The sequence below is a fragment of the Hoplias malabaricus genome, chromosome 1, assembly GCF_029633855.1.
Source record: "Hoplias malabaricus isolate fHopMal1 chromosome 1, fHopMal1.hap1, whole genome shotgun sequence".
NCBI lineage: Eukaryota > Metazoa > Chordata > Actinopteri > Characiformes > Erythrinidae > Hoplias > Hoplias malabaricus.
Window position 1 is genome coordinate 9,871,112 of NC_089800.1, and position 27,521 is coordinate 9,898,632.

The window sequence follows — 27,521 nt, forward strand, 5'->3', positions numbered from 1 at the left end:
AATCACAGCAGCTGTTCTTTACATTTTGTTAAAAATAAAATTTTAACAAAGAATAGACAATCAATCAATGGCTCCAAAATTAATTAGAATAAAACCTTTTTACATTGACTTCCATTGAAGTTTAAGGATTTTTTTTCCCATTCTCCTATAAAGTTGCTATTTTTGACATACAACACCAATTCCATTGAAGTTGGGACGTTGTGTAAAACATTAATAAAAATAGAATACGATGATTTGCAAATCCTTTTCAACCTATATTCAATTGAATACACTACAAAGACAAAGGATAAATGAATAAAGGGCAACAAAAGACAGTTGGAAAGTTGGGAAATGCTCAAAAAACACCTGTTTGGAACATGCCACAGTCAGAAAACCAACATTGAATGCACATGACGTTCAATCCCTCAGGCAGCACTACATTAAAAACCGACATCATTCTGTAACGGATATTACCACATGGTAAACCGTTGTCAGTGAACACAGTTTGTCGCTCCATCTACAAGTGCAAGTTAAAACTTTACCATGCAAAGCGAAAGCCATGTATCAACAACACCCAGAAACACCACTGGCTTCTCTGGGCCCGAGTTCATCTGAGATGAACTGACATAAAATGGAAAAGTGTCCTGTGATCTGATGAGTCCACATTTCAAATGGAAATTGGAAATCATGGTTTTCCTTCGGGCCAAAGAGGAAAAGGACTGTCCTGACTGATATCAGCGCAAAGTTCAAAAGCCAGCATCTCTGATGGTATGGTGGTGTGTTAGTGCCTATGACATGGCTAACTTGCACATCTGTGAAGGCACTATTAATGCTGCAAGATACATACAGGTTTTGGAGCAACATATGCTGCCATCCAAGCAATGTCTTTTACATGGGTGTCCCTGCTTATTTCAGTAAGACAACGCCAAGCCACATTCTGCATGTGTTACAACTGCATGGCTTCATAGTAAAAGAGTGTGGGTACTAGACTTGCCTACCTGTAGTCCAGACCTGTCTCCCATTGAAAATGTGTGGCGCATTATGAAGCGCAAAATACAACAACGGAGACAACTGAGTAACTGAAGTTGTACGTCAAGCAAGAAGGGGAATGTATTCCACCTATAAAGCTTCAACAATTAGTGTCCTCAGTTCCCAAACACTTACTGAGTGTTGTTAAAAGGAAAGGTGATGTAACACAGTGGTAAACATGCCCCTGTCCCAACTCTTTAGTGTTGCAGGCCTCAAATTCAAAATGAGTGAAAATTTGCAAAAAAACAAACTTTATTCATTTGAACATTAAATATCTAGTCTTTGTAGTGTATTCAATTGAATATAGGTTGAAAAGGATTTACAAATCATTGTATTCTGTTTTTATTTATGTTTTACACAATGTCCCAACTTCATTGGAATTGGGATTGTACATGTTTTCAATATATTAATACATGTAACCAAGTAAATGTCACCTGCCTCTGGCACTGATGCACTGTGGGGGTATTGTATGTGTAAATAATGGAGTGTGTTCTTGCCACTGAGGCAGATGATACCTCAGGCACCTGTTTCTGAGTTGTAGTCAAAGAGCAGCTGGGGGCCAGTTGTTGATGTCAGTAAGAAGTGATGACTCAGCTGCTCGACCGGGTCAGGGCAGGACACACATATGCCTTCATTTCCTGTTGTCCATTATATTAATACTGTAAAATATATAATGAATGCACTTTCCTTCTGCCAGACGGGCAGTGGAGGAGCTCCTGAAAGAGGCCAGTAGAGCCAGAGTCCGGGCAGAGACCATGGGGCCAGCCGGGTGGTGAGTTAGGACACTTCATCTTATGTCTGCAACCTGTGATTATATTTCTTCCTTTATTTCCATTGTTTAATAATTATCATGAATTTAAGATTATAAACAACTCTTACTAACTATTTGAACAAGGGCACATTGTCAATGATACAAAACACAGGGTAGCACACCTTTTGCAGCGGTCTGTTAAATATGTGTGAATTAGAGTGAGTCTGTGAGTGAGTTACAAGCAAGTTCCATGAGACATTTCACTTGTGGAAAATACAAACTTCACATCTGAAGAATTCAAACTTGCAGACGTTGGAACATTGGGTTTAGCTTTTACTTTTTAGCTCATATATATTTTACTTGATGTCTTGTAGGAGGAAATGCCCACTAGGAAGCACCAATAAACGTTTCCTGCTCAACACACTCCGTTCTTCTGCTGTGGAGCGGCGTTCTGGTGGTTCAGCAGCTTCAGTGAGGAGAGGAGATGAGAGCAGAAGGGACAGAGAGAAACATCGGCACAGTGAGGAGAAAGAACACAAGAAAGGACACGGTAGCTCTCGTTCTCCATCAGACAGACATCACACCACTTCCAGAAGAGCTTTAACTTCCAGAGGCCACTCTCCTCATCAGTCAAACAGGACGAAGTCTCGCTCTCGCTCACCTGATAGAGACCGCGCGGTGGATGGACAATCCAGGGACAGGACTCAAAAAATAAGTTAGAATGTTTTTTTGCAGATGGGATGGAGAGTGGTCTGCTGGGCAGGTGGATGATGGTATAAGTGGCCCATGGACAAATCTTCTCATCTGTCTAGATTGCTGTCTACACTGCAACATGGAATACCTAACTTTTTTTCTGGGTTATTTTTATTAAATTTTTTTTGGGAGGTATTTCCTTTTGAGCCTTTTTGGAAATTTACATTTTTATTGAGTAGTAATAAAATATCTAAAAGCGATTAGAAATAAACAACAAAAATGCAGTTGATGTGCACAAAAGTTATTGTACACTGTAAAAATACCACCTGTTTAATATGACATACACAGGTTCAGTTTAGATGAGTCATTTTGGTTTCATTTTCGGAGTAGCATCAGCTCATTGTGTTCTCTGCAGATGTACATTGCACATTTGCACACATTATAAAAACCAGACTAAGCAAACAGTACCAAAAAATTTGAAATAATTCAGTAATCTTTTGGTTTGTTGGGTTTTTTTATGCTGCATATTATGGTAATTGTGTTTAAAAAAACAATCAAATCGTTCAGTAACCTGATTTAAGCATTCTTTCAGTATTTCGTTAAATAGGCAGTACTTAAATTGTGTTGATGTCAGAAACCCCTGTTTTATAAGCTCTTTATGGGTTTGTTGCAGAATACAATATAAATAAAGTCTTCATATAACAATGCCAGGAGGTACTTAATAGTAATTGTCACAATCACTAATATGATTTTAGGTGGAAGGCAGGTCTTTTGCTGAATTCTTTTAAGAATTGTTTGAAAATAAATAATTACGTGATCATCAAAGATAAACAGAACAACTTTTGTGATCTAAAAGCTGCCCCACTGAGGCTTATTCTTTAAAGATTTGTTCTCTTCTTACAGATTCTGCAACCTCTGTCAGATGATGTGATTTATCACACTGTTATGCTCCTTCCATGGACAACTTTGAATTCAATTTAAAAGTCATTATCATTGCTTTTACATTACTCTCTGTTGCTCATTGTTTGCCCAGGCTTTCGTTGTCGCCACTAGGTAAGCAGGTTTTATCACCTCACACTGACATGGCTTATGTATGTTCTCGTCACACTGACGGAGCGCTTATTGTCTTAAAAGCAGATAAAAAGCTTTCTGCGTATCCCGTCTGCCCACCGTTCAGCTGAAGAATTAAATAAAACCAAGACCTTAGAGAGAAATGGTTTTAGTTCTCAAACCACTTGGTCACCAAATGTCATGTACAAATGACTGTAACAGTAGGTTTATTCGCTACTTTGTAAAATTAATGTTGTTGATTAAAAGTTATAAAAGTATATAAACTCATTTTATAGTATGTGCATTAAGCGGCTATTTCTGAAGTTTTCCAGAATAGAAATAGTTTTTAATTTTTGCTATAATATAAACACTTTTATAGTACAAGTGACTGTTACTAGGACTGCACAGGGAATAGAGGCCAGGTTGGAGTTGTTATAACCACTATGTTGTATCCTGAATCTGGGAAGAAAACTGCTTGTGAAAAGAAAAGTGAACTGTCCCAGTTCTGTTTTCAGTCTTCTAGTGTGTTGGCTCCCTGGGGATAGCTATAAAAAGTTCATACTATAGACAGTCCATGGCTGATACAGATTTGAGGCAGGCCACCATTCTAAGTAAGCATATTTAAATTAAATTACTGTCTGTGAGAGAATTTTTTGTGAGAGTGTTAGTAACATTATAATTAACACACACACACACGTTCTGAGAAGTAACTGGGAAAAAAGCATTGGATTACATTTTTCAAATAATTACCCCCAACTTCAAATAATAGTACTTAAACTTTCACAGTCAACACATGTGAGGCCCATAGAGACAGCCCATCTGGGTACCAGCAAGTTTCAGCTGTTCATCTTGTACATATTCAACCATTGTGAGCCTCACAAAGGTGTGCTGGCTGTGTCTTTTTATACAAATAAATATCATATTTTTTCACAAGTGTAAAAGGCTATTGTTTAGTTAAAACATTGCTTTCAAAGTACAGGCGGTGTAATTACATCCTCAAATATACAGCATGGACTTTAAGGTCAAAATGTGTACCATTTATTTCAAAAAAAGTTTTAAAACAGTCTACATTGATTTTCACATGGGAAATAAACATATACTTTTCTAATGTAACTGCAATACAATATGGTTCAGTTATATTCAACTTAAAATTCTGAAAAATTGAATATTGCCCCTTCATTGGTTAAAGGGGTAGCTTCATAAATCTGAATTTGAATTTGAATAAATCAGAATTTGAATATTAATATTTTAATTCTTTATAAAAACCATATTGAATATTGCTACTTTATAGTCCTTTAAATCCAATTTCATTTTAGAATTCTATTTAAGATGCAATATTAATATTCAAATTCAGATTTGTATTCTTGGTATGCTCCGGACCCACCGCGACCCTGAACTGGATAAGCGGTTACAGGCAATGAATGAAAGAAATTCAGATTTATGACCGCATACGTCTAACTCTGTATAAATCTAAATCCATCCTGAAAAAATGTTTTACGTTTTTTAAATGTTTGAAAAATTTGAAGTGTAATTTGAATATGGAGAGTAGTACTTATATATGTTTATCATTTGTTCATTATGTTCCAGTGCGTTCTGGTACAATTCTCCATTTTCTTTGCATTCTGGGTGACCCTACATTACACATCATTTAAGACCATTAGACCTCTTATAACTTCCATGGATATCCCATCAAACTGCATCTAACTCACGCTTCATAAACCTCATTGTCCGGCTCCAGCATTGTGGCAATCGTCATGGATAACTATTTCCTTCCCTTTCAAAACGAAAGTCATATATAAACACCATTAAGCGTCGTTCCAGGGCCTGGTGTGAGAGGAATGGGTTTGCTCGAACTTTTATGGCTGAGCATGAGAGGCCCATTTAGATATGAGAAAAAGTGCCATGATTGCTTTTGAAGAGGTCCATGCAAACACAGCATTGTATCACAGATGGTCTCGAGGCAGGCAGACACGCTTTTAAAGGCCAAGCGCACTTTCAGTGATTTTCAGACATTGTAATGTTCTTTTCATATGTACCTGTTTTAAGTTATGATATCTTGGAGTTGGAAATGTGATTGCTCAGCACATGCACCTCATGCTGAACGTGTCCAGCCTGGCCTAATTGAGTTCCCTTTCGCACTCCATGATAATTGGTTTACACCGAACATCTTGGCTTTATTTAACTATGAGAGCTTTAGGTTAATGGAGCGCGAGGCAGGCGTGCCTAATGGCAGGTAAACCTTAAGGCACTGGGGAAACGGCGAGAGAGGGAAATGGGCTCTGCTGATTGTTGCCAACATCCATAACACACCCCACATGGGACTGAGTTAAATGGGGCATTTCATGTGTGCATTTTGGGTATCTCGCGCCAGCATACTCGTGACTTGTCCTGCTTTCTTCTAAAACCTTGTTTTACCGTGTTGCAGTGTTTGTTGCGGTTTTTATAATGCTGCTGTACATGTCTTGAATTGATCTGTGCTCCTCCCACAAAATTGCTTACAGAATGTTGTCAGAAGTCCTTTCAACACGCATGATTCTAATTTTCCAGCTTAGGTTTGGAATGACAGCATTTGGCAGACTGACTTATAACTGTAAAAAAGATGCACAGGTAGGCTAAGAAAATTGTGGGAGACTTGCTCAGGGAATGTCATCTCTGTAACATGATGTTCTTGCCCAAGCTGGGAAATGAACCGTAGTGTACCACAGGAGGGGCAGTCAGTGTTATTTTACCACTTCAGTTTATACTACCATGCTATAGACAATAAAAGACAAATTACATAACATTATTTGATAATGTTAGCTAATGTAGAGAACAGTAAAACTCTAAGAAACTAGTGTCTCCTTACAGAGGGACCCCTCATAACATAACATTTTATATATCAGGTTTAATATAATTTCTACACATAAACTCCCACTCTGAACTTAAGAATCCATCCATCCATCCATCCATCCATTATCTGTAACCGCTTATCCAGCTAATTATATTTTTTATTTTAAAAATCCAAGAAAACATAGGTGTAGCTGCTGTCAACATGTAAAGATGAAACATTTACATATACTTGTGTGATAATTTTTTACTGATGTTGACCACTTTGCAACAAATTTTTCAAAGGACACATTTGTGGGCGGAGCTTGGATAGATTCCTGGATCTGTTTGGTCCCACCATTTTGTTGTCATTAAAAATCAAATATACATTCTTACAGCACAAGGAAAATATACAATATATTTGTATACAGATATGAAAACAGCTCTCTGTCTGACTTTTGACTCTAGATTTCCCTTCATCATCTGTTTATATTTAAGGTCCACATCCTGCATGGTTTGTGTTATTACTGTACATCATGGATTATTTCCCTTATCCATGCCTTATTGATAAACCCTACATTACTTTAATGACTTAAATTGATTGATAACATTGTATTTTTTAAGTGTATTACCTATTGCTTAATGAAGGCAGTTCTGACACTATTTTCACTACCTTCTCCTTGTGGAACAGCGGACAGATGTGGGAGGCAACTGCAGGTGTAGCCTCGCTGGTGGTGGGCAAACAGATATGTTTGTTAAAGCCATTGATCTGAACGTGGCCAGCCCTGTTCAATTATTGGCGAAGCGTGGGGCAAACCTGGAGGAAAAAAACACTGCTGTCGGTCTTTTGTGTAAATAGTGACACCAATGGCCAGGTGAAGCAGGGTCACATGGTGCCGTTGGACACACCTGTGAGGGCCTAAAGCGGCACGAGAGCGCACATACAGCACATATCCGTGCACTCAGGGCCAGGCAGTGGGCAGGAATGAATCGGGAGGAGAATTTCTACCCTGGCGGTCAGATCTACAAAGATTCCTGCGCCTACCAGAGACCCCACAGTGAAGACTACAGCCAGAGCCCCCCGCCCTGTCTCTACATGAGCAGGCAGAGCCAGACCCTCTACACCTCACCTTCTCTGACCATCCAGGAGCAGCATAACGTCCAGGATCTATCACCCTACGTTCACACCAGAGAAGATTTGTCCGTGGGCCACTTATACCATCATCCACCTGCCCAGCAGACCACCCTCCAACCCTTTGGAGGTTATGGAGACCCCCTAGAGCTCTGCTCAGATCAGAACAGGTGCCATCTTCCATTCCCATGGATGAAATCCACAAAATCGCATGCACACACATGGAAAGGACAATGGACAGGTAAGCAGTGTACTTTGGCCATTAGCTGCTATTGCACTGTAAATAACAACAGCTCAGTGCAAAGATAACCGTCCAGCTTCCTACAAAGTTCAGTGGAAATAAACAAGACAGCTTACTATTAAGTGCAAAGGTATCATCACAGAATTTTTGACAGAATATGAAATTGCCAGCTGTCCTTTATACTGTGTGTAAAATTTCATGATGAATGCAGCATTAGTAATGTCCCAAAATTAAGTCTTATTTTGATAATGACAATAAGAGTCGCTACTATGTTTAAGCCTTGTTAAGAAAACATTTTTGTAATATTTCACTTACAAATATAAAAAAATGACACTGGCATGTGCAAAGTTTCCTCTTCTGTTTAAAGGTTTCCCTCTGACATTTAAGTTGTGTGGAGGTTTTTTAGAAAAGTTCTTCAAGGAACTGGTCTTGTTCTTCGGCGGAATCACACAACGAACTTGTTTATTTTTTAAGTATAGAATTAAAAGTGCTCAGGTTAAACACTGTAAACTTCCTGTGTGTATTATAATCATAAAAGTGAATTAAATATTTGATACATTGCATTTAATGTGATGGGGTTTACAGTGAAGGGTCTGTAAATGTGTCCCTCGCTTCCTTTCTTCACTCTCATAATTACAGCATGTACCTGTTAATTTCATATAAATTATGGAGTACTCCCATTAAGGCCAAGTAATTATTTTTCCCCCTGGTCCGATCACTCTGTGGTCATACGTTTACAGTGGAAATGGACTTTTTAAAATATTCTACTTTGTTTCAGTTTGTTATAACCTAATTCATGGTCATTCTAAAATAAAGCTTATAATTTGCTCATTATAATTTATAATGCACATTGATTGATATTTGCTAAAAGTTTTTGCTTTATTATTTTTACACGTGACACCTTTTTAAAAAGAATTTGTTTCAACTTTTTAAAGGTCAAGTCTAATTCATAGATTAATAAAGTAAGCCACTGAAATCAAATATTACATTAAAACAATGTCAGTGAAAACACTGAGGAATCTGATTAATTGCAAACAAAAATCAATCTCAATTTGACGTTTGTATATATATTTATTATTATTTTTTTAAATGATAAAAACATAATTTTTAAAGTATTTTTGCTTTAAAAGCAACATGACGAATGCAGTGTTTTTTTTTTTTTTAAAAATCCTTTTTTTATGAATAATGGCTAAACTTATAAATGTGAAATTACGTGTCATTAGTTTTCTTCAGTGTGTTTAACTAAGTAATTTAAAGCTATTGTAAAACAATGTCTCAGACGTCAGGCAGTGCATTTTTAGAGATCAGATTTAATTTATTTCCGTGAGGGAGCTTTTAGAGTCATTAAACTTTTCAGATGCCTGACACAACTGAACTGACTCAGGCATTTGTATACGTACATATACCAATTATTTATTTTCTGTCCCCTGTGTATCATATGAGTTTTAGCAGTGCACCTGTAGTTGAATAATAATTTTGTGATTTTGTTGCCTTTTAAAAGTTTTGTGTGTGTGTGTGTTAAAAATAAAAACAAATCTAATCTAACCACATCTAATTTAGCTTCAACAGCCAAGTCAAAATCACAGACCGACCAATCCCTCAGACTTAAACAGATTTAATAAGTTGCAGGCAGTAGTACCTGAACCTGGACTTATTCTGTTTTATATTTTTTGCAACTGCAGTTAATTAGACATTGCTCATTGAGTGCGTGAGTAACTCTAAATAAATAATATAGCCATTTTACAATATATATTTCTTGGCTTAATTTTCATTAACACATTAAAATTAAGAAAAAAAAAAAAACCCTCCAACAATGAGGATAAAATTGAGAACACTGAAACTCAAACGAGAAACCACTGAATATTATTTTTAAATGATTTTTGTGGACATGTGTATTTTAGTTGTATTGCTTTACAGTAAATCTGGCCTCTGGCTTTATTAGCTACTCAGGGCTGTTGTGCACATAGAGGAGAGGTCCACTGAATTTTACAGTCCCCTGAAGCGCAATCATGAATGGATTAGAAAAAGTTGTGGGCTTTAATGTTCTCATAAAAACAACATGAATACAGTTCATAACAGCATCTGGACAACAGCGAATGGTAGCTGACGTTGCCACAGACACCACTCTAATTATGAGCAAAAACTAAAAAAATCCATAATATGTTTATGCCACACTGTTAATTTAGAAATAGAAATGTCCCCTCAGCTCTATTACCCCACAATCCTTACTTGCCCCTCATGCCTTATTGCTCTTTATCTGTTGCGAGCCCCTTCTAGAGTTCAACTGTTCTACTGCCTAAATATAATTTTTCCATTATACTTTTGCCTTCCATGTTCTGTTGCCCACCATATCCCATAGCCCTTTCTCATCTCATATTCTATCATTCTCTCTGATTCTACCGCACTGTTGCCATGCTTTGTGCTATTTATTTAGATAGACAGATAGATTGTTGCTTTCTCCCACGCTCCTCGTGTTGTTGCCTCCTCCTCCTCATTGTAATCTGTAAACCCTAATGTTCAAAGTAATTAACTAGATTGAGTAAATCTAACCTAAAACATATTGAAAAGTTGACCTCAGTTTAACAATTTGATTATCTTCATCAATTTCTTCTTTTCGAGTTTGTGAAACTTTAAAGTTTTAATTTAGCAGAGTCCTGTTTGTTGTTTTAAGTCAAACTAGCTGTATGTGATTTAAATGTTATGAGTTTGTGGCATGATGTCTGAAATCACAGACGTAGAACTAGTGTGCAGCAATTTTCAGCCAGATGATGGATGGTCTGGGGCCTCGGGCAAGGGCATAGGTTTGTCTTTGACACTGGTGGGGACCTATGAATCTTTGTTGTGCAGTTCACTTCCAAACCAAGTTATTTATAGCTACAGACAATTTAACCTGCTGTATGCTAAAGCCTAGCATTGCCATTAACGTTATTATGATGGACTCATTTGATTAGCGAACTTGATTTTAAGTGACTTAAAAGTTTCTTTGGAAAATAGATCCAAAATAGTTTGACACTCATGTGTCACCCAAGTTTCACATATGACTATGTTTTGGCGCTGCTAACAACCAGCCATAGCTATAGAGTCTAGTGACAGCAGGGAATGTGTTACAGGGAGGTAGGACTCGAGTAGAGAATGTGATTTAACCCTTTCTGTAGTTTTTAATTTTAATTCTATTTATTTATTTATTTTTGGAGGGATCAAATTATTGGCGGGGACAATTGAATAATCGCCGGATATTGGTGGGGACACGTCACTTCCCTCTATGCTGATTCTACGCCCTTGGCCACGGGTCACTGTCAGTGAGAAGTAGGGTGGTTTCCTTCGGGTAGTCTGTTCAGGAGGGTGACCCCTGCCTGGTACCCTGATTTTCTGGGACTGTGTACACACCATGACCCTGAAAATGATGCAGCAGTTACAGAAAATGAATGAATCAACGAACACGTTCTTACATGTTTTTTTTTCCTTAATCTTTATATAAACAATTTATATATATTCTATATACTGATATGACCCCCCAATAACTGCTCCTCCCTTCCGCTATTATCCCTCATGCAGGTGCGTACCCGGTGCAGGTGGAGGAGGAGAATAAACGCACCCGGACGGCGTACACGCGTGCGCAACTGCTGGAGCTCGAGAAGGAGTTTCTGTACAACCGCTACATCTCGCGGCCTCGGCGTGTGGAGCTCGCGCTCACGTTGCGCCTCACTGAGCGCCACATTAAAATCTGGTTCCAGAACCGGCGCATGAAGTGGAAGAAGGAGGAGGAGCGGCGGAGGCGCGCGGACCCTGAACAGGACGCATGCGTCACGTCTGGAGAGCACGAAGAAGAAGAGACTACGCCATCAGCTCCACGAGACCCAGCATAAACACACACACGCGGCCAAAAGTTTGTTCTGCCAGTATATAGTTTTCTGGAAAAGCTTTATACTAGATGTTGGTGCATTCCTCAGGCCAGGAACTGATGTTGGACTATTAGTTTAATCACTCCAGAGAACGCAGTCTTGCTATAGTGCATAATGGCTTTACATACCTCTAGCCGACCCTTGGCACTGGCCATGATGATATTAAAACACCCTTCATTTCTATGAAGATTATACAATCGGTGTATGCACAGCTGCATGTCTGTGTCTTCAATGAGCATACTTAAAAATGGCTTAAGTTACTCATATTTAAGCGGTGTCTAAAAACGTTTGAGTATTTGGTCTTGCCCTAACCTTTACCTCCGTATAACAACAGACCAACAACTAGATCCCAATGTGTTAAGAATTACGTGTCTTCACAGGCATAGCAGCATGACAACTGGCGTTTCTGATACTGTGATGAAGCTGCGCCTCTGCAGTTTGGCCACTAGAGGGGAGCACAATCTCAAAACTTTTATACAGTCGTATCCACTTCATTATTAATCTCTGTATTGTACTTCTGGGTACTGTTTTCGTTATGATCTGCACTTAGACTCCTAGCAAAAAAGAGTTCTCTAGACTGAGCCATTTCACATCATTCTCAACGACTTTAAATTATGAAGAAATTCCCCTTAAAATCTTAAGTCTTAAAGCCCAAATGTGCTGATGACACATATCCTAGGCTTTCAAAAATGATCAAGATTTCTCACAACAGACTAACTTATGTGTTTAATGAATCCCTGTAAGGCATTCCCTATTGTATACTTAGAAAAAAAAACTAAGAAGAGTCAGCTGTAATTTAATTGACAGGTTATTATTACCTGATGCTCCAGGATACCTGAATACAGTGGAGACAGTGGGTTAATGTGCTTTTCCATGCTTTGTGAGTAATTCAGGTTAAACACCTGTGTTGTTTGTGATTGTAGACTTCAGATTCAAACACTTTAATAGCCCAGTTCTGTAAGTTTGGACCACACTGAATGGGATTTACAGATGAAACAGGATGCACATTTTCACAATGTAAAGTAAATATGTATGTATTATTAACAATGTAAATAAAGAGTTTTCACAGTCAACCTGCAGCAGAATCCAGATTTTCTTTCAAAGATTCTCTCTAAAATAAAAGCAATAAAACTGTAAATTTGGAGAAATTGCTGTTTTGTATTTTGCTCTGTATTATTAATATTATTTATATTAAATAATTAATGTTAACTCATAATCATGTGACAATTATAAAAAGCTTTTCAAGCAATTATACATATAATAAAAAGTTTTTTAAGGTTTATTAACAACATGTTCAGATTATTTTCTTCAGGATTGTTGAATGTTCAAAATGTTTTCTGGCGTTTCACAAATAATAATTATTATTTTTTTAATTTTGTAAAGTAAAATGCATAATTATATAATATAAAATATTATATTATATATATAATTATATTATATAAATGCGCCCCTCCCTGGGTCACCACCTTAACGTGGTGGAGGGGTTTGTGTGCCTGCGTGAACCTAGGAGCTGTGTTGTCGGGGGCAATAGCCCCTGGTAGGGTCACCCAAGGCAAATTGGTCCTAGGTGATGGGCCAGACAAAGAGTGATCCATAAAAACCCAGATGGAAACAGGGACACAGCTTCCCTCGCCTGGAGTAGGGTTACCGGGGCCTCACTCTGGAGCCAGGCCTGGGGGAGGGGCTCCTTGGCGAGCGCCTGGTAGCCGGACTTTCACTCATGGGGTCGGGCTCAGCCCAAAGGACCAACATGGGACCACTCTTCCATGGGCCCACCACCTGTGGGAGAGGTAGTAATCCGGGTCTGGTGCATTGTGGATTGGGTGGCAGCCGGGGTTGGGGGCCCTGGCGTTCTGATCCTCGATTACTGAAACTGGCTCTTGGAACATGGAATATAACCTCTCTGGTGGGAAAAGAGCCTGAGCTGGTGCGTGAGGTTGAGAGGTACCGGCTAGATATAGTTGGGCTCACCTCGACACACAGTATGGGGTCTGGAACCAATTTCCTTGAGAGGGGCTGGATGATCTTTTATTCTGGAGTTGCCCAGAGTGAGAGGTGTGTGGCAGGAGTGTGATTACTCATAGCCCCCCGGCTTAGTGCCTGTACATTGGGGTTTACCCCAGTGGACAAGAGAGTAATTTCCCTGCACCTTCGGGTTGGGGAAAGGGCTCTTGACAGTTGTTTGTGCTTATGCACCGAACAGTAATTCAGAGTACCAGGCCTTCTTGGGGACCCTAGAGGGGGTGCTGGAGAGTGGAGGAGTGAAGTACCTCTGTCTTGTTCACGAGTGAGGGAAAGATGGAGCGGGAGATTGACAGGCGGATCGGTGCAGCGTCAGCAGTAATGCGGGCTCTGTACTGGTCTGTTGTGGTGAAGAGAGAGCTGAGCAGAAAAGCAAAGCTCTAAATTTACTGTTCAATCTACGTCCCAACCCTCACCTATGGTCACGAGCTTTGGGTAGTGACCAAAAGAACGAGATCGCGGGTACAAGCAGCTGAAATGATTTTTCTCCGCAAGGTGTCTGGACTTTCTCTTAGAGACAGGGTTAGGAGCTCGGACATCCGGGAGAGACTCGGATTGGAGCCGCTGCTCCTCCACGTCGAGAGGAGCCAGTTGAGGTGGGTCGAGCATCTGGTCCGGATGCCTCCTGGACGCCTTCCTGGTGAGGTGTTCTGGGCATGTCCAACGAGGAGGAGGCCCCGGGGCAGACCAAGAACACGCTGGAGAGACTACATGTCTTGACTGGGAACGCCTCGGTATACCCCCGGAGGAGCTGGAAGCAGTGGCCGGGGAGAGGAAAGTCTGGGTTTCTTTACTCGGACTGCTTCCCCCGCGACCCGGACCCAGATAAGCGGTGGAAAATGGAAAAATTGATGGATTATAAATGTGTAATTTTAGTTTTTTTCTACCAAACACAGATTTGGAGCCTAATTTAGGCGCTAGCTTTCTGGGTTTTTAGAAAGGAATTGCAGTTGTCTGTATAAAATCATTTACAAATGAGTTTTAGTGCAGCACAATGTCACTGTTAAACAGCTTCAGGGTTCAAAAGTGTTCATAGCTGTGAGTGTGTGAGGAAATGAGTGAGTGTGTAATGCCTTGTAGGACTAGCGCCGTATACAGGGTGTGTTCTGGGTAGGCTCCGGACCCACAAAATCCCCATATAAACAGTGTTGTTTATTCTCAGTATTGTGAAGAAGATGCTGAAAAAGACTTCAACACCAACACTGTTCTTTTGTTGCAAAATAATCAGGTTTATTACAATGAAAAGAACAGTATCTTAACAAGCCCCAGTGGACTGCTTGATGAGAGGTTTAGCCAATGCCTTCTGACATTTTCACCCGATCCTTAACTTATATAGGTTGGTTTGTGTCTACATAAGGAAAATGGTATGGCTTTTGTTTACTTCATTTCCTGTTCTAGTAGAGAAAGATAACTTGTAGGGACATCCTATCCTTCTACCTCCAGGAAAGAAGCTTAACCCAACATCCCATTCTCACAAAAACCCTATATAGGCACAAATTTAGAATACCAACATATGGCACACATGAATATATATAATATAATACACTCCAACAGTCACACACTTGCTCCAGTTTCCTCCCACAGTCCAAAAACATTTGTTGCTGGGTGGATTGGCAACTCAAAAGTGTCCCTAGGTGTAAGTGTGTGAGTCTTTGTCTCCCTATAAATGACTGGCGCCCCCTCCAGGATTCTTTAGAATTACAGTTCCCTAATATGATATGTTTTAACCTAAATCTAGAAGATGAAGAATGAAGAAACACCTTTATAGATCCCCTTAGGGAAATCTGCATTTGACTAATCCGTGGCACTGAACACACAAACTAGTGAGCAATTCTTCACACACATTAGGAACAGTGGACACACAAACGAACAGAGCAGGGGGCTGCCAACCAACTCAGTGCCTGGGGAGCAAGCCAGAAATAACAGCAAGAGTTTCTGAAAAAAACTCCTAATGCTACTTTCATATACCTGTGAAATTCTTAACAATGTAAACTGCGCGGAATTAAATAAATCAACAAAAAAAAGAGAAAAGTCTATACAACTTAGCACTGTTGTAATATTATGTCTAGGCAAAGGTGTAGAAATAGTATGGATGAGAGTGGCGTGTCCCTAAACTGATCTGTCAATGTCTCATTAACCCAGAGGTGCTGAAAGGGTTAAGTCACGTTCTCTACTCGAGTCCTACCTCCCTGTAACACATATGGCCAGTGTGATTGGTTGTGTCTTCCTGCTGTCACGTGAGACTATGTAGCTATTTTTGGTTGTTAGCAGTGCCAAAACTGGAAGGAAAACTGTCCAGTCATAAACGAGACTTACTGTGTAAGACTCAGGAGCAACGTTGATGAAACATGGGTGTCAAAAGCGAGTCAGGATGGAAGCAAACAAAGTGGACATGAGCTATTTTTCAAAGGAGCGTGTAAGTCACTTAAAGACAAGTTCGCTAATGAAATGAGTCCATCATAATAATGTTAATGGCAACGCTAGGCTTTGGCGCACTTCATACACCAGGCTAAAATCATCTGTAGCTATGAATATGGTTTGGAAATGAACTACACAACAAACTGCAAAATGTCAGTTCTCTTACAGTAGGGTGACCAGACGTCCTCTTTTACCCGGACATGTCCTCTTTTTTTAGACTTAAAAAAATGTCCGGGCGGAATTTCAGAAACCTCCGGGATTTTGTTTTTCTAGAGCTTACATAGAACTTCGAGAAGCGTTTCTACTCCGATTGGTTCGCTTGAGTGAGAAGGGGGCGTGGTGAAGTAGCCTAAAATCTTCGGATTGGACGGTCTGACTGTAGAGCTACCGTTATTGGTGGATAACCTTCTCTGTAAACATTTAATTGGTCAGTCCCCCGCCATCTCAGGTCTGGTCACTCTATCTTACAGTCTCCCAGAGTAGCATGTCTCACTTCGGTTGAAACTCTCTATGTGAGAGAAAACTGCAGCCTTGTGCAAGGATCTGGATGAAAATGTGTCTTGTTCTTTTATTGACACACTGAGAGAGAGAGAGATGTGTTTTCTGTGATTGTTACCTTGTTGGTTTTGTGGAGATCATGCAGTGCTCCATGTACTTGTGTTATTCAGTTTACAGCTGAAGTAAACTGAAATCTAAAATACTTTTTTGTCAGTTTGCAAATCTTTACAAGGAGGAACTGAGACAGAGAGAGAGAGAGAGAGAGAGAGAGAGAGAGAGAGAGAGAGAGAAAAAGAGAGTAAACTGTACCTTCCTGCGGATGAAGAAGGCCACCATGATGCTGACCAGCACGGCAAAGACAAGCACAGAACAAATCACTATAGGTACCTTGTGGTCCATGAAGTCTGCAACAGAGCATTTCCACTGTAAATAACTTCCAGTCACTGGACATTGTCAAATACACAAATAAAATACTCCTCATTCATATATGTGGATATATGGAACATAAACGTACGTGCTTTCACTAGGATTTCATCACTGCAGTGGAAGCCGTCCAAATTTGTGAGACAGCACTTCACTGAGTGGCCCTTCAGTTCACTGTAGGCTTTAGAGATGTTGATTTTCTTCTGGCAGAACTGGTCTGAATCTGGATATTCTTGTAGACTTATGTCTGTCTCTTTCCACATTGCAGAGTCTGTACACCTTCAAGACATACATTGAGAATAATAAGTTTACACATATTACTCTGGTCACAAATTAACACAACATCTGTTGAGATGTAAATCTTGGCAGCTGTCAAAAATGTAAGTGTTACATTATATCCTCAATTTACTATTACAGTTTTTTTTTTACTTTCCCCATTAACATTTCCCTAAAGAGATATTACACATCTCACATAAGGTAAAGGGAAAAAATTAAGCCCATTTAATCCCTGTAATTTACTTAATTTACCAAAGCCTTTGATTAAAACCTTTTTTTGATTAAAAATATATAAAAAAAATTATTTTTATATCTGTCAACTTACTTTGCCGTTAATGGACAGGTCTTCCAGGACAGGCTGAGAGGTTGTGAGCTGTAGACCTTGCAGGTGACTTGGGCAATGTCTTGGTGTATACTAAACTTAGGAGTGTCTACAAAGGGATTTAGAGAAAATGTCATACGTAGAGGTGTTCCCTCAGTAGGATGAATTCACATGATATTAGAGACAATTCAATTTGATCAAGAGCTGTCTTCTAAAGGCCAAATGTATTCACATGTTCTAACTTTTAAAATATGCTTAAGCAGACATGGTTCTATTGCATATGACGGTATGCCTCAGTAATAAACATCTACCATCTGTTTATGTAAGACAACTTCCTTGTTATTCCCAAGATCCTTGTTATTATAAACTATTCAGTCAGAATTCAAGGTAAAAATTCAAAGGCAAAATTTAATATAAAAGGTGAAGTTTGTTTTATTAGTTTTTCATCCCCGAAAAATATAAAACTGAAAAAGTATTAAAATATCAAAGCATTGGCCCTTTAAGTAAACTTTATTTAAAATGACTGCAGACTATATCCTTAAATTCTGGCATTATCGGTTAATTAGTCGACATGCTGTGTGTGACACTAAACATGTTGAAGATTCATTCATTCATTATCTGTAAGCGCTTATCCAATTCAGGGTCGCGGTGGGTCCAGAGCCTACCTGGAATCATTGGGCGCAAGGCGGGGAATACACCCTGGAGGGGGCGCCAGTCCTTCACAGGACAACACACACACACACACATTCAGTCACACACTCACACCTACGGACACTTTTGAGTCACCAATCCACCTACCAACGTGTGTTTTTGGACTGTGGGAGGAAACCGGAGCACCCGGAGGAAACCCACGCGGACAGGGGGAGAACACACCAACTCCTCACAGACAGTCGCCTGGAGCGGGAATTGAACCCACAACCTCCAGGTCCCTGGAGCTGTGTGACTGCGACACTACCTCATGTTAAAGATATTAGAGACAATTCAATTTGATCAAGAGCTGTCTTCTAAAGGCCAAATGAATTCACATGTTCTAACTTTTAAAATATGCTTAAGCAGACATGGTTCTATTGCATATGACGGTATGCCTCAGTAATAAACATCTACCATCTGTTTATGTAAGACAACTTACTTGTGACACAGACAGACATATTCTTTGTGACCAGCTTTCCACCAGCTTTCAGTTGTATCTGATAGATGCCTGGGTCTGGGTTACACAGTTTAAACGTGCTATAAAACAAGGGAAAAAGCCTCAATTGAGCTGAGTACACTTACAGACCCAGATTTAGAAAGAAGGCTTGTGCACTTACCTGTTCCCCCAGAGTTCTTGTGCGTCGTGGCACTGTATTTTGGTTCCATTTGGTTTAATCCAATGGCACTGCACCTTTGGGTAAGAGCGCACTTGGGCTTGAAAGCAGAATGTTGCTCTCTCTGTCTCCTGAATCCTGATGTTTTCCTTCAGGTCCAGAATTTCAATGAAGTCCCCCTCTGTGAAGAGAAATCCACCAAAAAACATCAGGAATTTACTCTGCACTAATTACCTTGGGGCCACATATCAGTACATAACACAGTTCCATCAGCATCTCAAACAATACAGTGTTCTGATACTACGACAAACACTCAACACAAGGCATTAGGGTTAGAGGTTTATTAAAGGACTGCTCGCTTGAAAAACAGAAAGAGATTTCACTCACCATGAACTTGGAGCTGCATAGCTTTTTTTAGTCCATCCTCACTTTTGCAAACATATTCTCCACTGTCTTGCACACTTACTGATTCGATAGAAAAATACTCAAGCACTGCATTCTCTTCAGTTGTTCTTATTCCACTGAGCTAAATGTGGAGCAGACGAGAATGAGAAAACTCATACAGTAATTTCAGAGACACATAGTCATGTTTTTTAACAATGTGTCCACTCTCCACAGTACCTTTGTATCGTTGAAGTACCATGAGATACGGCCTTTATTTGCACCTTCTTTTCTACATCTACATCGGAGAGCAAGCGACTCTCCAGGGTTCAGCAGAATCAAAGGAGCTTCTGTTTGTGGTAAAGACTTTCCAAGCTCTAAAACGTTAAAGAAAAATAAGAACCATATTGGCATTTATGAAGAGCACCACCGCTTTTTAAAGCACCTTGATGCGAGCAGTTTCCTCTGATGTAGTACTAATAATTGAATTACAAGCCAAGTCCAGTAATCCTAACAATACAATAATCCAAGAATCTGTAAAGTATTTATCAAAACTGAGAGCACAGATTTGTGAAATACCTTGGATAAACATTAGTTATTACTTGGTGGCCAGGTACAATTACCCCCTTTAATCCAAAGTGTCTGTTCAGGACACACACTTCTATAAATTATTGCCTCATTCTTGTTATTGTCACACGTTGCTGAATAGAGTCATTATATTCATAACTGAATAAGACTATAAAAAGAAATTAATGAAAACTGAATATGCATCTTTATAGATAACATTATATATTTATTAGAGTGAGGTGTCTAGTGCATCAGATTATAAATAAGAATAATGGGTGATATGAGACATCCAATTATCAATAGGAATAATGATCTTACCGTAATGAAAAATCTGGGCACATGCGTTTCCCTCCAAATTACTGGCGCAGCAGTGTATGTTTTTATTGGGGCTGTTATATGCATTACGAATGATAACTGTTTTTTCCTTTCCTGAACCTTCTGCTTCTTGTAGATGTTTATAGGAATCCCTTTACAGACACAAATTTTACAACAGAACAGGCACAGCGTTAGTAAATATTAGCACCAAAGCAACAAAGCTAATGGGTTTATTCATCCTTGTTATTAAAAACTATTCAGTCAGAATTCAAGGTAAAAATTCAAAGGCAAAATTTAATATAAAAGGTGAAGTTTGTTTTATTAGTTTTTCATCCCCGAAAAATATAAAACTGAAAAAGTATTAAAATATCAAAGCATTGGCCCTTTAAGTAAACTTTATTTAAAATGACTGCAGACTATATCCTTAAATTCTGGCATTATCGGTTAATTAGTCGACATGCTGTGTGTGACACTAAACATGTTGAAGATTCATTCATTCATTATCTGTAAGCGCTTATCCAATTCAGGGTCGCGGTGGGTCCAGAGCCTACCTGGAATCATTGGGCGCAAGGCGGGGAATACACCCTGGAGGGGGCGCCAGTCCTTCACAGGACAACACACACACACACACATTCAGTCACACACTCACACCTACGGACACTTTTGAGTCACCAATCCACCTACCAACATGTGTTTTTGGACTGTGGGAGGAAACCGGAGCACCCGGAGGAAACCCACGCGGACAGGGGGAGAACACACCAACTCCTCACAGACAGTCGCCTGGAGCGGGAATTGAACCCACAACCTCCAGGTCCCTGGAGCTGTGTGACTGCGACACTACCTCATGTTAAAGATATTAGAGACAATTCAATTTGATCAAGAGCTGTCTTCTAAAGGCCAAATGTATTTAAGTATAGTAGAATTTAGTAAAAATTATTTCCTATTTTCATTTTTATAATTAATTTCTTCAAAGTCTATCTCTTGTTCTATTCAAGGAACAAAGGTTAATACCAAATATCAACAGTAAAGACAGGATATTAACCAACAAATAAATACAACTTTAGGTGCTGACAACAATGACACAGAGTCAAGTTTATAATTAAATATTTCAGTGGAAAAATGAAATAATCATTTACATACCATTTGCTATAGTTTGCGTACCACGTTAGACGTGGTTTTAGGTTTCCCTCTGAGGCACATCTGAAGGCAAAAGACTTTTTTTCTCTCTCTAACACTGTTAGTTGTGGAACAGATGGTTGCCCTAGAAATGGAGACATCATGATTTAAAAAATAAATATAGTGATTTAAAATAATATTTTTTTCCATGTAAAGGAAATGTAGATTATCTGTAAGGGTTTTCAGGGTAAAACATATGATATGATTATGATGATTTAAAATAACTATTGCAATAAATTATATAACTGTGATCTAAATTAATTTACAAACTACCACACATTAGTATTACTGTGGCAATCACATCCAAAATGGCTTTCAAGGTATCTGTACTGGTGATGGTCTACTTGTAGAGCTTAACTGCAGTTACTTCTATTGTGTACATATTTGAACGGATCCGAGGTTAGAAAGATACATGTAGAAAGGGATCAATCTTGAATAACGACAAATACAATTATGTAGAATATGCTCTTTTTATGAAGATTCATAATCTGTGTCTGGTTCTCAGGTGCTGATTTGTAATTCCAGATGTGTAAAGTAGGACAAGCATGTGACTTACGCGGTTCTGGGACTATGCGAACTGAGATGTTTACAGTGTGGTTTGAGTTGCCACAGACAGCAGGGTACACCCCATCCATGTCTCTTTTAAAGCTCTGTACTGGAAGCAAATTGTCTGTTTCTCTGTGAAGAGAATAGGAACATACCACAGCATAAATTACAGTCACACAGAAATTACAGCTACAGAAACAACTACTTAGCCTCCACTCACTAAACAAAAAAAAAAGAACAAATACATACATACATACATACATACCAGTAACTATTATTTTATTACATGTTAGTTATTACAGGTGTCCCTGGGGAAAATTGCTTGGAGAGTACCCCACTTCGTCTTGAATTATTCACTGTGCTAACATCACAAATAATGCTCCATCTTGTTATGGCTGTAGATTAATACTTTCCACTTATAGCAGTAGGAACATTTTCTCACAACAGTACAAGGAAGTTCCCTTCTGGCAGACAGTAGCTGCCTCTCAGTAGTTATTTGCAGATGTCTTTGCTTTTAAAACTGCAGTGTGCTAAGTTGGCAGTTTCAAAAATATTGCACTTCTGTCTTGGTTTGTGTAGGCCTTCTCTTTGTGTAGGCCTTTCTTCTCTGTTTTGATTGCAGGGGCATTTAGTAGAGCAATGTAAAAATGGTTCATGAATAAGGTTGTTAGGGCCCAGTGCCTAGCCTGTTCTGTATAAACTAACAATTTTTTATTTTTACTTTATTTAATAACATTTGTTTTAATGTTTGTACCAATTTGGTTTAAAGCACTACAATTTTAATTTAAGCATTATATAAAAAGTAATCTGTCTTGTAGAATAAAAAAATATTTATACTTTTTTTTTTAAGAATTGATTCTCAGAATGAAAGGTAAGGACCGGAAGAATTAATACATCAGTAATAATCAGGATTTCACCTTGAGCAGCATTAGGATTAAGCCCTACAACATAGCTCTTATAAAACTGCCTAGCAGGGCATATAACTTAGATATTAGAAACAGTATTTTATCATACTTGTATAGTCCTCTGCTAGGTCTTAAAACATTCAACATTCTATTTTAAAGGCTAAGCACCAGCTATATGAAAGTGTCAAACAAATAAATACAGTGGAATTTGAGTTCCTAACTTGTGTTTATTGATAGTCAGAAAACATGTTATTTCTTATTAATTCAAGGAATAAGGTTTAAAAGACGGTTGGGCCCCTCACCCCCCATCCCCCCCCCCCCCCCCCCAAACGGTATTCGGAAACTCTAATAGGCGTCTTGCCTGTGACGTAGACGGTGGACAACACTCTAGAAGTTGCACTTAATTTAATGCAAAATGACGAAAAGGTGTGTTGTTTTTGGCTGCAATCATTCAATGTACAGTGGGACATCTGTGCACAAATGGCCCAAAGGTCACAAAATATCCAGAAAATGGACTAAATTTGTCAACTTTAAACAGGCACTTGGATGGAAAGGACCGTCCGCTCACTCCGTTATCTGTAGCTCATTTCACTGGAGCTTTTCCAACAATATGGGCATGTAAGGAAATCAACGAAAGGTGTTCAAGAGCCTCTGTAACATGGAGGTAAACAGGGTAAGTACATTTACTTCGCCTGTTTTAGTTGGTGTTAGTTAACATTAGCTTGACTTGCTAAATGTGGTGGCTCAAGATTATACCCGGGGGGGTGGGGGGGTAGAAGGAAGGGGGAATTCATATATCTGAAAAAGAATGGACAGCAATATGGAACTGTCAAAGGAAGTCAAGCAGATCTCAGAAATGGATGGAATTTGGGTGGAAATTTGGATTAGATATTTTATTACAACTTCTTAAAAACTGTACTGTGATAGCACTCCCCCCATATGTTGGAGGAGTATCAACGACTAATCAATGACTACTGGAAAGAGATAAATAAAGCCCTACAAGATATTTTAAATGTAACATTATGAGAGCAAGACCATATATCTCAGCTATATACCTCAGAAATGGTTGAAAAAGGTAAAATATTAATGAATATATTGGCTGCAAAAAAGCCCTTCCTAAAAAGTGTTTATTACAAGAGGGTCCAACCTTAAAAACATGGATGGAAATCATAAAAGACATCTATGAAATGGAAAAGATAACTGTGTTTACAAAATGGAACAATTTGACACGTACCTGGAAAAATGGATTAACTATGAATGCGTCCCATTGGCCAAATTCTACTATCACAAACTCCCATTGTGTATGTATTTTATTGTTGTTATTATTATTATTCTTATTGTTCTTTTGTTTTTGTTGTTTGTTTAGTGCTCAAGGGCAGCATGGTGGCGCAGCAGGTAGTGTTGCAGTCACACAGCTCCAGGGACCCGTGTCTCCCTGTGTCTGCATGGGTTTCCTCCGGGTGCTCTGGTTTCCTTCCACGGTGTGATTTTGACACACAACTGAAAAAGTGTCCATACATGTAAGTGTTTGAGTGAATGTGTGTGTGTGTGTGGCTTCCTGTGAAGGACCTGTGCCACCTCCAGGGTGTGATCCTGCCTCGCACCCAGTGATTCTGGGTAGGCTCCAGACCCACAACGACCCTGAATTGGATAAGCGGTTACAGATAATGGATGGATGGAGGGCGAGTTGGGATTATTCAGATAATATGACGTTGCTGAACTTTTGCGCTTTGGCCACTAGAGGGCGGCATGTGCTCAAATATTTTTTCATGCCGTAACGACCACTTTAATAATCAGGGTTTCAAGGCATTTTAACCACTATGGAGCTCTGTGTTTGTGTTATACAGAACACATTAAAAAGACTCTGAGGCTGACCAACTACGAAGGCTAGAGAATGGTTATCCCCAGTTGGTAGTGATACAGTGTTTCCATTTTGGCTAATGTATAACGTTTATATTTATGTGAACGGCTAGTTTTTATGGAGACTCTGAGTCTAAATCTACAAGGGAGGATGTGTAGTGTAGTGAAAGTGAGTGTTGTTTCTATTTTGGCTAAATGTATGACACATTTTAAAATGTATGGGAACCAGATCTCTGATAATGTATCTAATCTTCCTCATCGATTTTATTAATAATAGTTTTTACATATGATTTTGCCCACATTTCTTTGAATCAATTTTTGGCAGGAGAATACATCTTAAGGAAAAACATGTCTTAAATGTACCACTATTTTAGGTTTCTGCATCATGTAAACTGAACCGGTTTGCACAAAAAAGTCAATTCTAAAATGTGTCTATAAAGAAATCTGAGCTTTTAAATTTCTCTACAGTCTGCCATTTCACACCAAACCACTCAATGAAAATTGCTGAGAAAATGCGAAAATTGGGGAATTCTTGAAGGAATGCAACATAATAATTTGACCTTAAAATTACAGCTTCAAATTAATTATGATGCTCCACTGACATATAGTAAGGAGAAATAGAGTCTCTGTTTTTGCTACTTTGGGATCAGCACTGCAAAATCTATATTAGTGTAGGAGCATAGGCCTAGTGTCTGGACCACACTGAAATGGATTTACAGATGAACCTCTTTCATAAAGTATAAATGTGTATATAAATGTGCTTTTATTGGCATTGTACAATAAGATTCTTCCTCAACATTTAACATTTACATGACAGGCAACCAACCACATTGCCTGGGGGGCAGTTGGGGTTTGTTCAAGGGCAGACAGCACTCCCCTTGTCATGGGGATGAACCAGTGACCTCCCGGGCCCAAACCCACAGTGCCAACAATTAGGCCATGGCTCCTCCTAAGTGCATGTAATTATAGTAAATATTGTAAATTTTATTAAAACTTTTAAAAAGTATTTCACAGCTAACCTACAGCACATTATTATTATACATATTTCTTTGAATATAAATCTGCTCTAAAATAACAATAAAAGTGTAAATGTGGAGAAATGCTGTTTTGTCATTTTAATAAAATCAGTGTGTTGTGAACTGATATATATATATATATATATATATACATATACATATATGATATGCCAGAATTATGATACCATCCATAAATTACTATTGGTTTCAATAATTATACACATGATAACATTAGTTATCATATTTTATAGTTTATTGACGCAAGTCCCGTGCTCAGAGTTTGTCTGTAGTATTTGGCGCAGGCGCAGTGAGCAGATCTTTTTCACTTCCTCCACGCCTTGCTCCAGCTCCTGCGCGCGCTCCCTGTTCAACCTATCCCGCAGCTCGCGCCTGATGGAGTCCACGGTGTGCGCGCGAGCACAGATCACGAACGGGAAGCCGAAGCGCTGCCTGTAGCGCGCGCAAAGCTCCAGCAGCATCGCGCGCTCGTCGGAGCCCAAACCGGCCGCGCGCTGCTCGTCCACAGAGTCACGAGTCAGAGACACAGCTGGGAGAGAGAGATCCGGGTGACACCGGAGTATACCCTCTCTACCTGAGAGAGAGAGAGAGAGAGAGAGAGAGAGAGAGAGAGAGTCGGTCAGACAGACAGGAGTAGGGAACAGAGACAGACAGGCAGAAACGAGAGAGAGATGGTATAAAACAAACAACCAAAATAAAAAAAGGGTAGAGACAGACGGTAAAAGGAATGAAAAAAGAGAATAGAAAGTGTCACGGGAAAGAAACAGTGGGGAATAGAAACAGAAAGACCAAGAAAGAAAGGAAAAGGGGGTAAAAAAAAGAAGAGGATATGTACAAAAAGTGGAGAATATAGACAGGATAGAGAGAGAGAAGCTTATAGAAAGAAAAAAAAGACTGTAGCTGGAAAAACACAAAAACGGAGGGGAAAAATAGACAAATACGTGAGACAGGGAGTTTCCAGTTTCATGTCATATCACACTAAAGCAAACTTTGTCACACTTTTACTAAACTTGTGTCAAATTGTTATCTAACGCCTTTTGTGTTAAAAAATAGGTATCTTGATGACATTAAGTTCATCATAAACCAGCCATAACATTATGACCACCTGGTTTCTGCACTCACTACCCATTCTCTCAGCTCCGCTGACCATTCAACTACTCTTGTAGTTGTATAATTACAGACTGTAGTCATCTGTTGTCCTGTTGTCCTGCATACTTTTTTTTTTAAGTTCACTGTTCATTAATGCTCAAAACCCCCAAAGGACCAACACAGAGAGATATGATCTGGGTAGTGGATGAGGCTTCGTTCTACTCCTTCATCAGTGGACACAGGACAATGTTGGCTGGACGTTTCTCATGGTTTGACTATTTTCAATATATTATTGAATATATTGAATATATGCTGAGTATATGGTCACTGGAGCCGATAAAAGGGAAAATGAGTACAGAAACAAAGGTGCAATGTTAATGTTGTGACTGATAAGTGTATGTAAAACGTCAGTCTCTACCATTAGGGAATATTAACATATTATGTGGCAGATAGTTAATTGTATAGATTTACAACCTGAGACAGTGTTTGCTGCTTTTTGTGTATGTTAAATATATGACAGTTTGGTTATTGCTCATGAGCTGTAGGCCTACCTGACTCTGGCAGACAGTCAATGAAGTCAAATATTCGAGTCTCAATCTCCGAGACACCTTTAAATGGACGCTGTGACCATATAGCAGCTGGGATAAGGGGACATTTCTCCACTATGTTGCCAAATATTTCCATAAATTCTTCGTATGTAAGAGCATTCACAGTGCTGATGTCCATAGTGTCACTGTCTCTCACTCAAACTCCAGTGATAAAGGCAGAAGGATACTCCTGGGTTAATGGCCCTAAGGGCACAT

General features: G+C 39.1%; 2 protein-coding genes and 1 long non-coding RNA gene across 3 annotated transcripts; 1 reads left to right on the forward strand and 2 right to left on the reverse strand.

Moving 5' to 3' along the window:
* Nucleotides 1–7,292: 7,292 nt before the first annotated feature.
* pdx1 (pancreatic and duodenal homeobox 1) lies at nucleotides 7,293–11,546 on the forward strand. Its single transcript, XM_066645025.1, has 2 exons — nucleotides 7,293–7,680; nucleotides 11,236–11,546. Exons 1-2 carry the CDS (start codon nucleotides 7,293–7,295, stop codon nucleotides 11,544–11,546), a joined length of 699 nt encoding a protein of 232 aa, XP_066501122.1.
* Nucleotides 11,547–18,911: 7,365 nt separating this feature from the next.
* LOC136701413 (uncharacterized) lies at nucleotides 18,912–19,533 on the reverse strand. Its single transcript, XR_010803798.1, has 3 exons — nucleotides 19,467–19,533; nucleotides 19,233–19,371; nucleotides 18,912–19,026 (listed from the first exon to the last, which is right to left on the reverse strand). It is a non-coding gene; the product is annotated as an uncharacterized lncRNA (long non-coding RNA).
* A 5,719-nt stretch (nucleotides 19,534–25,252) lies between these two features.
* Nucleotides 25,253–27,467, reverse strand: urad (ureidoimidazoline (2-oxo-4-hydroxy-4-carboxy-5-) decarboxylase). Its single transcript, XM_066644644.1, has 2 exons — nucleotides 27,270–27,467; nucleotides 25,253–26,203 (listed from the first exon to the last, which is right to left on the reverse strand). Exons 1-2 carry the CDS (start codon nucleotides 27,442–27,444, stop codon nucleotides 25,857–25,859), a joined length of 522 nt encoding a protein of 173 aa, XP_066500741.1. The 5' UTR covers nucleotides 27,445–27,467; the 3' UTR covers nucleotides 25,253–25,856.
* Between the last annotated feature and the right edge of the window lie 54 nt (nucleotides 27,468–27,521).

Coding starts and splice junctions, on each gene's coding strand:
- pdx1 (XM_066645025.1), top strand. CDS start 7,293: ATGAATCGGGAGGAGAATTTCTACCCTGGCGGTCAGATCTACAAAGAT. Junction 7,681..11,235: donor ATGGAAAGGACAATGGACAG/GTAAGCAGTGTA, acceptor TCCCTCATGCAG/GTGCGTACCCGGTGCAGGTG.
- urad (XM_066644644.1), bottom strand. CDS start 27,444: ATGGACATCAGCACTGTGAATGCTCTTACATACGAAGAATTTATGGAA. Junction 26,204..27,269: donor TGACTGTCTGCCAGAGTCAG/GTAGGCCTACAG, acceptor TCTCTCTCTCAG/GTAGAGAGGGTATACTCCGG.